Below are 12,336 nucleotides of genomic sequence, written 5' to 3'. Positions count from 1 at the left end.
TTATCTACAGGATTTCCTCCCCCAACAGTTGGGGAGATAGGATCATTTTTAAGCCTCTGATGATGTACAGCCACGTTGTTTTCTACTTTGGTCTTCTAGGCATATACTCATCAAAGAGATAAGGCAGCATCAACTCCAGTTCCGGATGGTGGATCCTGAAGCCGATGCTTCTGGTCTGCCCTGCCTGACCGCTGCCTAGTGACATCTCCTTCATCTCTCGCTCATGTCCCTCCCCTAGAGCTGAACTTGGCACCTCTTTCCTTCACAAAAAAACACAAATGGACGCTCCCAGGGACCCCTGGAGGCTCTCCAGCCCTACTCCTCTGCAGCTTCTTTGCTGGCAGACGCCCATCCCTCTCTTACAGTGAAGGGCGAGGACCCTTTCAAGGAAGAGGAGAGTACTTACCCTGAGTTGCAATGTAGTGCCGAGGTCGATGGTATCCCTGGACAACAGGACAAAAGCACAGTGAGGGCCTGCAGTCAAAGCTTGCAAACACCCTAATAGTAATAGTTCTCCTTTCCAAGACATGGTTTCCTCATAGGCAAAGTGGGAATAGCGTTAGATGTTTCTCAGAGAAGTGGCAAAGATTAAATCAGGTAACGCATGTAAAGAGCTTATTAAATCACTCAATTTATAATAGTTACTTGTGAGGGGCCCATATAGGCTTGCCCTGGAAGCAAGAACTGGGTGGACATTACTTATGCCCATGCACCCAGAAAGAGGTGGAGAAGGAATTTCGGGGTTTCTGGGGGGACATAAACCACCAAAAAGTCTTTCCTGGGCCATAACTGTGTGCAGAACACTGTGTGAGTCCCTGTAGGCCACCCACCAGAAGAAAGCCATTGAGTTGTTGGCCCCTTGAATTAGTAACAATTAGAAAAAAAAAAAATCGGTAAGAATGCCACAATGTGACCATCTCTGTGCCACATGGCTGGGCTTGGGATTGGAAGTCCCATTCACCAGGGAGGGCCCCGTGCAGGTGTGACCCAGAGGCTGATAAAGCCACTTTCTGTTTCAGAGTCTAGTTCCTGATATTCCTGTCCATCTCAGAGTGTCCAAATAGGCCCTGCCATGCACGCTCTGGTGTGGGGTTACTCTGTGCCCCATAACCCTAATCATTGGGGAAGAGGTTGAAGATAACCTTCTCTTTGGCCTGGATATGGCCATACTGGAGGATCCCCTTTCTAGTGCCAGAGAGGAATTATATCCTACTGGGTAGAGTTTAAGTTTGGGGACAAAGATTTGCATTTAGTCCATAACACTGAATGTAATTAGTATTTAGTGAATGAACACATGAGTGAATGAGTGGATGGATGGACGGATAAAATTTCAAAATACAGATGCCAATTATGGAGCCTGCTAGTAGAGACATTATTATTGACAGTCCTGAAATCCCCTTTCCTTTATGGTTAACTATCTCAAAAGAAAACAAGCCCTAAAGTTTGATGAATATCTAGTTTCTCTTAAATGTTGGTGATCAGTCTTTCTTCCCCGCCGGGGTGGATGGGCTGCCTCCTCTTTCTCAGGAAATGAGCCAGAATTGCCACCTGTATGGCTTATGGTGAAACAGATGTGCTATCTCTGAAGTTCTGGATCTACTTTCTGATTCGAAGACTAGTTTTTGGGTCCCCTATATATTCCTCCACCTCAATCTTCCACCTGCTCCATAAATATTCAGTAGGTACCTTTTAACTGCTGGGCATACTCTAGAGATGCCGGAGTTCACTGTCAGCACCAACCCAGGCCACTGTCATGGCCTGAGCTATTATTGGGTTAACCACAGTGACTAGGAATCAGTGGCCCCACCTACGCTCTGTTTGAGCAGTCCTGTCTTTTTAGTGAGTTGTCAGCTTCTCGAGGACAAACACTGCCTCCTAAGTTTTAAGCATATTTTCCATAGAGCCTAGTACAGTGTGAGACTCGGAGCAAGTGTCCAAGAACAAGTTGCTGAGAGGTCAGCTAAATACATTAAGGTAGGAAGAAGTTATGTGCACACACTCTGGACCCTGTTGCCTGGTTTTGAATCCCGGCCCTGACCCTTAAGAGCTGTGTGGTGGTCTGGGGCAAGTACTTAACCTCCCTGTGCCTCAATTGATTTTCTGCTGTTAAATGCGGGTACTTTTATCTACATCATAGGATTGCTGTTAGGGTTATATGACACTTACTATGTCCCAGGCACTATCCTAAGATTTAACATATAGGACTTTATATTATTTTACTGGTTATCTGGAAAACATTTATTGGGTGCCTACCACGACTAAGAGTCTGTGTTGGCCACTTGGGAGATGGTGAGATCAGCAGCCCTTCCCTCCTCATTGCTCTGCCTGTTAATGTAAAACAGAGCTCTTCTCTGACACATGGGAAGTAGGAAGGGAGGTGAGAGGTACCAGGAGGTAACTCTTCCTTCAAGTCAAGATGGACAAGGTTTCCTAGGCTCTAGGAGTTTTCTTGAGTAGGTCTGGGAACACAAAACAGTCCCCTAGAGTGTGGGAGGATGCGGTTTCTCATGCCCACTCCCCCACACCCTGCCATCATCTCTCCTAATTACAGCCCTCGTCCTCCCTGACCTGGGCCATAGCTCCGGCCTCTTGTTGGCCTCCCTGCGTCCAGTCTGGTCCCATAGCTCATCTGCTTCCTGCCAGAACGAAGTCTCCAGTGCACATCTGATTATGTTATTTCCCCCACCAAACAGCCTACCATGGCCCCCCATTGCCTGCACAGTAATGTCCAAATGCCTCAGCTCAGGACTGCCAAACATTTCCAGCCTCACTGCCAGCTGTCCCTCTGCACACCCTCTCATGTTCCCTAAGTCCCAGCCTCCCCGCGCTACCCCTCAGATGAGACCGCCCTCCTCCTGAGCAGTCCCACAGGCTTCTGCAGATGCCCAATGAGCATACTCACAATGTGAGCTGCAATACGATCTTTGTATTTTTCTCCTCGTGGGCCACAGCACGTGACACTCAGCTGGGTGCCGTTTTTAGCAAAGGCTGGCTGGTGGCATACATGCATGAATAGGTCACTGGGGTGAGGTGGGGGCACCTTAATGGTATCTCCACTCCATCCCTCCAGGAGCTTTACTGTTCCGACTGCTCTTCCCCTGGCTCACTGGCTGTCTTTCTCTTCTTCGGAAACAGCAGTCATGTTTCCATCTAGAGGCCTTTGCACTGGCCATTCCCTGTGCCTGCTACATGTGTCCCCCATTAACTCAGCGGTTTGCTCTCTCCCTCCATCCGGGCTACTGCTCTGTTACCAGTCACTTCTACAGAGAGCCTCCCCTGACCACCCTGACAGCCCCTTTCAAGTTTCTGTGGTTTACTTTCCTTTGCACTTGTCACCAAATGGCACAGTGTTCTTTGTTTATGTACATGCTCACTGTTTCCCCAGTGGAATGGGAGGGCCAGCAGGGCAGGGCTGTATCCAGCTTGCTCATGGCTGTGTCCCCAGCACAGAGAAGTCTGCCTGGGCCACCAGCCTTGATACACATGTATCAAATTCACGCACACTGCAGGTAAGTAAAAAGGCCCTCTGGTCTCTAAGACCCTAGACAGTCCCCAAAGAGAAAACATTCTAACCACGAGACTCCTCAACAATGGAGATAAAAGGAACCGTATTGCTTAACTGGGGTCTTTGCTGGAGATTTGCCAGGAACTGGGACAGGAAACTTCCTAACCTTAAATGAACTGAGTTCACCGAAGTCCCACCTACACAGCAGAGACCCACTGCCGACCGGCCCCGGCTGCCTCCATCCGTCTGTGAGCAATGGGAAAGAGGCTTGCATCCAAAACACATTTATCTCACTCTGGACTCATGCATCTGTTACTTACTGGGGACCCAGATACGATATTTATTTCCAGGCTGGTAATTTATAACAGATTCAAGTGGCCAATACATTCTCGGGCGTGCAAACAAACCCGATGGTGGGATGGTTCAGATGGTAGCAGAACCATGGCCTCTGGAGGCACCGACAGGGATGGCCCCATCTAGCTCATTATCCAAATGGAGTTGTTTTAATGGATCGTCAAGATCCAATTGTGGATAAATGATTCTAGCATGGGCAGTTAGCTCTTCTGAGAGCCAGGATGATTTCAACTGGGCTGGAGACCAGGGCAAAAGGGTGAGGACCTAGAGAGCTGTCTAGGGTGTGTCTGGCTGGGAATCTCCAAAGAGACTAAGGCAGTTTAAGTTTGCTGCAGTACATAGTAGGTTCACAATTAATGCGCTTCCCCACCCCTCACTCCACCCTATATTGGTGACAGCGTGCTAGGAGGGGCTTGTGCTTGGTGTCTTCTCTGTCCCTCCATGTGTCTACTTTTCCCTTCCACGCTCTGCCGTGTGCCATGGGATGCTGACCCATATGGACCACATCATGGGCTTCTGTGGCCTCCAGCTTCCAGTTGTGTTCAGCAAATGGGGGGCAGAAGCAGGGACTCAGAGACCGTGGGGAGGTTGGGTGTATGTTCTAGGTCCGCCCGCATCAGGCCACTGAGGTTAGCACTGACTCTCTGTCAGAGGCTACTACTCCTAGCCTGGGAATACTGCACCCCACCCTGTTGGTTTCCCTTAATCCTGCCCCCACCCTTGTTGAACTCTCCTCAGTTGAGTGAGCCTCTGTTTCCTAATGGGAGACTGAGACGTACATCAGTTATCACATCCTGCTGGGGTAGCATTATTATCCCACTTTACAGATATGAGAACAAGTAAATAATTCACCCAAGATCATAAGGCTGGTAAGCAGGACTGAATAAACCCAACAAGGGCTGAATTCATGACTTTGGTCTCACGAACCTTTGACTCTAACCAGTGAGACTGACTCTAACCAATGAGATACAGCAGAGGCCAGTGTCATATATTAAGACAGCATCTCGGGGCGCCTGGGTGGCGCAGTCGGTTAAGCGTCCGACTTCAGCCAGGTCACGATCTCACGGTCCGTGAGTTCGAGCCCCGCGTCGGGCTCTGGGCTGATGGCTCAGAGCCTGGAGCCTGTTTCCGATGCTGTGTCTCCCTCTCTCTCTGCCCCTCCCCCGTTCATGCTCTGTCTCTCTCTGTCCCAAAAATAAATAAACGTTGAAAAAAAAAATTAAAAAAAAAAAAAAAAAAGACAGCATCTAGCAGAGGCTGTTCGGCCTGCGTGCACAATGTAGTACTTCTAGGGAGGGAAAGGGTGGTGGGGTGTCCTTAGTGTGCAGAGAAATGGATTCTAGCTATGCAACCTTGAGCAAGAATCTTAAGCCCAATCCCTGGCTTCTTATCCTCAAAGGCTTGCAGAATGCATTGTAACGATGGAAGCTGGTAGGCATGGGGGGGGGGGCGTCCTCAGTGTCGATGTTGGAGATCCACCTGCATCGTCAGCAATTTCATTTGTTGCCTTTAACACACCGGAGTGCATCTTGGCTCTGACTGTGGCAAGATGCTCGTGCAACTTTGGATTGAGTGTCTATCTAGGGAAGTAATTTTTGCTGGTGGCTACCACTTAGATGACAAACACCAGATACAGCAACTTAGGCCGGCACACCTCATGTGGGCCACGGCCATCAGTGTTGCCACAAGCACTCAGCTGGAGACAAGGTCAAAAGGAAACTGGAAGGAAGTAGTTCAGTCTGGTTAACTACATGCTAACTGAATCCCTACTGGGTGCTGGATGTGAGGTGCTGTCTGGGAGTGGATGGGGAGGGGCAGGAGGAAAGGCCCTGGGTTTGGAGTTATTCCAGTCTGGTTCCTAAGTTTGGTTCTGCTGCCGACCAGCTGCATGGCCTTAGTCAAGCTTCACAACCTCTTTAAACCTCAGCTTCCCTTTCTGAAAAATGGGGAGGATTACTTGGAGGGCCATTGAGGGGTCTCCATAAACCGACTCCTTTAAAACCCTCCACCCATCACAGGGTGCAAAGAGGACTCATTTAGAGCCACTGGCTGTTGTCATTATAACTGTTATAACTGAAGCCAGCAGAACATGGTAGGGGAGTCACCCCAGATTCAGACTCGTGCTCTCTCCCCCTCCACATCCTAGCAGTGTGATCCTAGATAAGTTACATAACTAATTGACAGCCTCAGCTAACCCATCTGGAAATGGGTAGCAATGGCATTTACTTCAGGAGAATGTGGTACTAGTTAAGGTAATGCTGATACAAAAGAGGTGATGTGAGGTTACTATCAATCCTTCTTGCCTGTTGGACTCTTACTCATTGGCTAAGGCAGCACTGTGTCACCTCCTCCAGGAAGGCTTCCTCGACTACCCACCTCTATACCTGAAGGCTTTGGTTTTCCTTTATGTTCCCATAGGCCCTGCTCTGAGGGTCTCTTTTCTTACCTGAGTCCCTCACCAGACCTGAGTCTCTTTTCAGGTCTGGGTTTCTAGCACACAGTGGAGGGCCTGCTCAGTGTTTGTGAAATGAATACTAAGATGCATGAGGGAGAGGCCGGAGGTGTGATGGGTGGATATTCCGAGTGCTTTCTCCAGGCTAAAGACAGATTACTCTGAACTGGCCATCTCCTTGTGAACTTTCCTGGGAGGGCCACGGGGACAGAGGCTGTGTCTACCTTGACCTCCACTGAAACTCCAGCCCCTGTTCCTGACCACGTGTAGGCCCTTTGTAAGCCAGGGTCCAGGCAGGGACTAGAATCCACTGTGGGTGTTTCAGACACAGGGAATTCGGTATGGGGAGCTGGGGACCTATCAGTGTTAGAGGAGCTGAGATGCTAACCAGGGGACAGAGGGGCTCCCAGAGGGAGACTGTGACAACCCCTGGAACTAGTGGGTGATGGAGACACAGAAGCGGCCGGACCCTGGAGCAGAGGAGTTGCCAGGCAGAGGCGGGAACTCCAGTGGGTCTGCCTGGGAGAAGCTGGCGCCACAGCTGGGATGCGGCCACTGCCAGAGTCAGCACCCAGGGAGGTGAGAGAGGAGGAAAATTACACCAGCCTTCCCCTTCCAATCTCCCATCAATGCCTTCCTTGTAGGCATCAGCTTGCTCTCCCTCCTGCTGCACACACACACACGCATACACACATGCACATACTCTCACACACACACACACACACACTCTCATACACACACACACACACTCACATACAGTCTCACACACTCTCACATACACACTCACACTCACATACACACAGATACATGCACACACACTCTCACATACACACACACACTCTCACATACATAAATGCACTCACATGCACACAGTCTCACATACATACACACACACTCTCATATACACACACATACTCACATACACACACACACTCTCACATACACACTCACACACACTCTCACATATGTATATATATATACATATATATATATATATATATATATATATACGCACTCACATGCAGTCTCACATACGTACACACTCATACACACATGCACACACTCACACGCACACAGTCTCATATACACACACACTCACATACAGTCTCACACACACACACACACACACACACTCTCACATACATATATGCACTCACATGCACACAGTCTCACATACATACACACACTCTCATATACACACACACACTCACATACAGTCTCACACACTCTCACATACACACTCACACTCACATACACACAGATACATGCACACACTCTCACATAAACACACACACTCACATACAGTCTCACACACTCTCACATACACACACACTCTCACATACAGTCTCACACACTCTCACATACACACACACTCTCACATACACACTCACACACACTCTCACATATATATAAGCACTCACATGCACACACTCTCACACTCATACTCTCACATACATATATGCACTCACATGCACACAGTCTCACATACATACACACTCATATACACATGCATATACTCTCACACACATACACTCTCATATACACACACACACTCACATACGTCTCACACACATACATATATGCACTCACATACACACAGTCTCACATACATACACACACACACTCACATACAGTCTCACACACTCTTACATACACACACACACACTCACATACACACAGATACATGCACACACACTCTCACATACATACACTCCCACACGTTCTCACATACACACACACACACACACACACTGTCACATACCTACACACTCATACACACACACACTCTCACACACACACTCTCACATACACACACACTCACATACAGTCTCACACACTCTCACACACACACACACACTCTCACATACACACACACTCTCACATATATATACGCACTCACATGCACACACTCTCACACTCATACTCTCACATACATATATGCACTCACATGCACACAGTCTCACATACATACACTCTCACATACCTACACACTCATACACACATGCACACGCACTTTCACATACACACTCTCATATACATACAGTCACACACACACTCAAATACACGCTCTCAACATGCTTTCACATTCGCACTCACACACCCACATTATCACATACATACACCCACACTCACACACACACTCATATAAGCAATGCAAAGGAGAACGGGGAAGGATAAGAAAGAGATCTGAGAACAAACAGAAAAATGACTACCGTAAGGCTCGGCTCAATAAATATTTGTTGAATCAATGAATCATCTGGATGAGCCTAGATTATGGGGAGTTTAAAAGCATACCGCTGCACTTCACAGCTTGTCTGTAAAAGCACTTGGGCATCGGAGGCACCGAGGTGGATCTCTGAGCCATTCGTCAAGGCTCTCGGGCTCCTAGCGGACGGAGGTCCTGAGCAGGCTGGCTTACACTGGTTATAACAGCATGTCCGTCTGGCCCTTGTGGCCATGCTCCCCCTTCACAAAGTCTCTCACATCCATGGTGAAGCAGCCCCTTTCCTAACGCTGTTTGAATCCCAGACTCTCCTCCCTCAGAGCTATCTTACCCTTGGTGACAGAGAAATCATCCCTAGGCTCAGCTCTGAACTGGTCACCTTCGTGATAGAGAACTTTCAGTAGCCCTCTCTTGTCTATAGAACCAAGTCCGGCTTTCTAAGTCTGATCGTAAACCACCAATGATCTAGCTAGCTCCAGCCTTACTGTCCGCTATTCCCGTGATGTAGCCTCAGCTCCCCTCAGCCTCAGCTGCACACACCCTCTGCTTCCAGCTGCGACATTTTGGCTTGTGCTTTTCTAACCAGAGGCCCATTTTCCCTCTTTAATTTTAAGTTCTTCCCATGCTTGAAGTTTGGTTCACATCACATCTTGCATTCCTGATGGAAGAAGAGATTTTTTTCCCCGTCCTCTGAATCCCTGCAGCATTTTATCTGAACATATGACACTTACCACTTTCCGTTTGCCCTGGAATTATTGATGTGCATAGCTTATCTTCCTGCTCAGGTTTTAAAGGGTAGAGACCATGGCACTTTTAGCTTTATGGTTCCCAGAGCATCTGGCACACAGCAGGCGCTTTTAAATTTGTGGTGCATAAATGGTTATACCTTCAAATGAATGAATGAATGGACAAACAGACACACATACAAATGAATTAATGGGTGAATGAACAAGATGGGCAGCTGTCCTGGGACCCCACAGAGTAGGCTACTCCAGCCAGCCTGAAAGAGGATGCGATTTTAGACGGATCATCAACTTGGGTTATGCTAATTGCATCTGGACATGTTCTGGGAGGGCCACTTTGTGGGGGAGCGTCTGGGGGACAGACAGCCATCCATCTTGAGCCTGCTGTAACCGGCCCCAGAGCCCAGCCGCCCAGCCCCATGAAGACTCTCACATCAATGTAGTTGGCGTTGATGTAGTCGGAATGCGGGTCTCCATCCAGCACCAGCAGCCTCACTCGGGAATGGTCATCTGCAGAGAGAGAGAGAGAGAGAGAGAGAGAGAGAGAGAGAGAGAGCAGAAAACAAGGGGGTGGGTGGTAAGAGGCCTGCCGGTGAGGGGCCAGCACTACCCTCCTGAAGAGCTGCCATGTATCAGCAATAGGGGCATCATACTGCTTTCTTACTCTCTCATTTGACCCCTGGTCCCACCTGCAGTTATTATACCCATTTACAGATGAGGCAGTTGAGGCTCAGGGAGATCACTGTGCCTTAAAAAGCACTGTGTGCGCCTTCTCTTTGTTTCCGCCTGTCCTTCTGGTTCTGTCATTACCTATCTGGGTGAGTCACCTGCTCCTTTAAGTCTTAGTGATTTTGTCATTAATAGGGAGGTAGAAATACCTTCTTCATAGGACAGTGCAAGAGAGATCAAAACACTTAGGAAGTGAGAAGTGTTGGATCTGGACTAACATGCTCCGCTTTCCTGCTTTGCTGAAAAATGGCAACTTTACCTATTTTCCACATGTGCACAAATGCTGTTCTTTTGCCTCTTGGGGTATTGGTGCAAGTAGATTGTTGGCTACATACTGTTACCAATACAATCATTCAAGTGAAGATGGCTTACATCATTATAAAAGAGATCATCAATAACCAAAAGTCATGTTACAGAGAATACCCTTTCAAACCCAATCCAGGCATAAACAAGATTTGCAAGGTTTAGTCAATGGCATGCTTACTTCAAATAACATCAAATAAAAACTATGAAAAAACCCCTTGTACGGAAGAATCAGGCTAATCCTTTACAATTAACTAAAGTGCACTCTGCCATGCTAAGAGACACACAAAAACGAAACACCCTGGTTGGGTCTGGTTGGAGGAGGGGCTCAGCTTGCTGTCCAGGTGACTGTGTGCCCACCACTGTAAGTCACTGCATTCACGGTCCAGTCTAGGCCAGGGTTCCCAGCCAGTGGGCTGGAGTGCTCCCCACAAGCGTCCCTGGGGTCAGGGAGTGGGGTCAGCTTGTCCTGCTAAGACTCATGAAGCACTCTGCAGTTTCCATGCACATCTACTGCTACTAACCGGAAGCCCCTGAGAACAGGGACACTATTGCTCTGTTCCCTGTTCCATCCTCTGTGCCTTCGGAGCTCCACAAATCCTTGGTGAGCATACGAGTGGATCACTTCAGGATCCTGTGAGACAAGCAGTGTAGCCCTCGCTACAAATGAGGAAACTGAGGCTCAGGACGACTGACTAGCCACATGGTCCATGGATGGTGGAACTTGAGCGTGGGGTTCTCCTAACTCTGAGCTCAGAAACTCCTGCTTCCAAAGCGGAGGTCTAAGCAGGGTTTTGGAAACTGCTTCAAGCGCACATGGCAGAGAGAATTAATGCCAGACAAGGGGTCACCTGGTGATGGAAGAGCTGACAGGGCAAATAGAGGCGGTGGTAACTCAGAGATCAGCACCAGCAGGGAGACACTGCCTCCCTAGGGATGGCGGCACGGAGAGAGGAGGCGAGGTTATCCGAGCTGGGGGCTACAGCCCCACCATGGAAGCTAGAGCCCGTGGGCCTCTCTGGGGCGGGGGGGAGCTGGAGAAAAAGAGGAGCCTCACTCGCTGCTATAGGAGGTGTCTGCGATTGGGACAGAGGAGAAGAAGTACTCCGGCTTCTTCCTTTCCCTGCCTTCCAGTCTCTCACCAGTGCACGGCCTTGGTCAAACCCAGCTGGAGGCCAGCTAGCAAAGAGACTGAGAAATGAAGCCTGCAGGGGTTGAACAGGAGAAGGCCAGGAATGGGTCCTAGGATGGACAAACAGGCCTGGGAATGGACAGGACACTATTTCATATCCATTAATTAAATAATTAAAAATTATTAATTGAGCATGTGTCATTTGCCAGGCACTATGATAGACACAGAGATATACCAGATGCCACTTTTCTTACTCATCATGGGCAAGAGTTTCGGTGGAAGCAGCTAGAGGAAACAGGGGGGAGGTCTAATGCATCCCTTTGCTGGGGGGAGTGGGGTGTGAAGTGCACCTTTATGGAGTTCATGCAGGTATCAGACTCTACACACGTGATCTCACTCAATCCTTAATTCCTCAACGTAGCTCTGTAGATTACTACAGTAAGGCCATAATGATATGGTATTTTTTTCCTTCCCACTTCACGGATGAAGAAACAGGGGCTCAAAGAGGTTAAGTAAGTTGCCAACGTTATACAGCCCGTGAGTGGCAAAGCTGGGATTCTAGCTCAGGTCCCTCTCACCCTGAACCCCAGCTCCACCCGCACAAGGTGCTGTCCCTGGACTTCTGCTCCTGAAGTCTGTGCAAATGGCCGGTCCCAGCTCCTGCAGCATTCTAGCCCCTGGAAGTGGGGCTTCCAGGGGGACCCCCTGCTCCGGCAAGGACTCAGGAAAGGCCCAGCAACCGAGTCCCAGCTGGGGCTGGTAAGCCCTGTTACCAATGGTTACAGAAACTGTAAGCCTTGGGGCGCCTGGGTGGCTCAGTCAGTTAAGCATCTGACTTCAGCTCAGGTCATGATCTCACAGTTTGTGAATTTGAACCTCACATTGGGCTTGCTG

The 12,336-nt window shown here is 48.9% G+C and overlaps 1 protein-coding gene across 1 annotated transcript in view; it reads right to left on the bottom strand.

The window, feature by feature from the left end:
- Nucleotides 1-12,336, bottom strand: part of PTPRT (protein tyrosine phosphatase receptor type T) — a 787,404-nt gene that overhangs the window by 51,938 nt on the left and 723,130 nt on the right. Inside the window, exons 19-20 of the mRNA XM_047069145.1 lie at nt 9,712-9,788; nt 407-443 (exon numbers count right to left, since the gene is read on the bottom strand). Coding sequence (XP_046925101.1) covers nt 407-443; nt 9,712-9,788 — 114 coding nt within the window. The remainder of the gene's footprint in view (nt 1-406; nt 444-9,711; nt 9,789-12,336) is intronic.

Source organism: Lynx rufus, unplaced genomic scaffold (assembly GCF_022079265.1).
Source record: "Lynx rufus isolate CCGP_SWC_20201006 ecotype Redwood Valley unplaced genomic scaffold, mLynRuf1.p SCAF_8, whole genome shotgun sequence".
Classification (NCBI taxonomy): Eukaryota; Metazoa; Chordata; class Mammalia; order Carnivora; family Felidae; genus Lynx; species Lynx rufus.
This window is presented reverse-complemented; position numbering and strand designations above follow the sequence as displayed.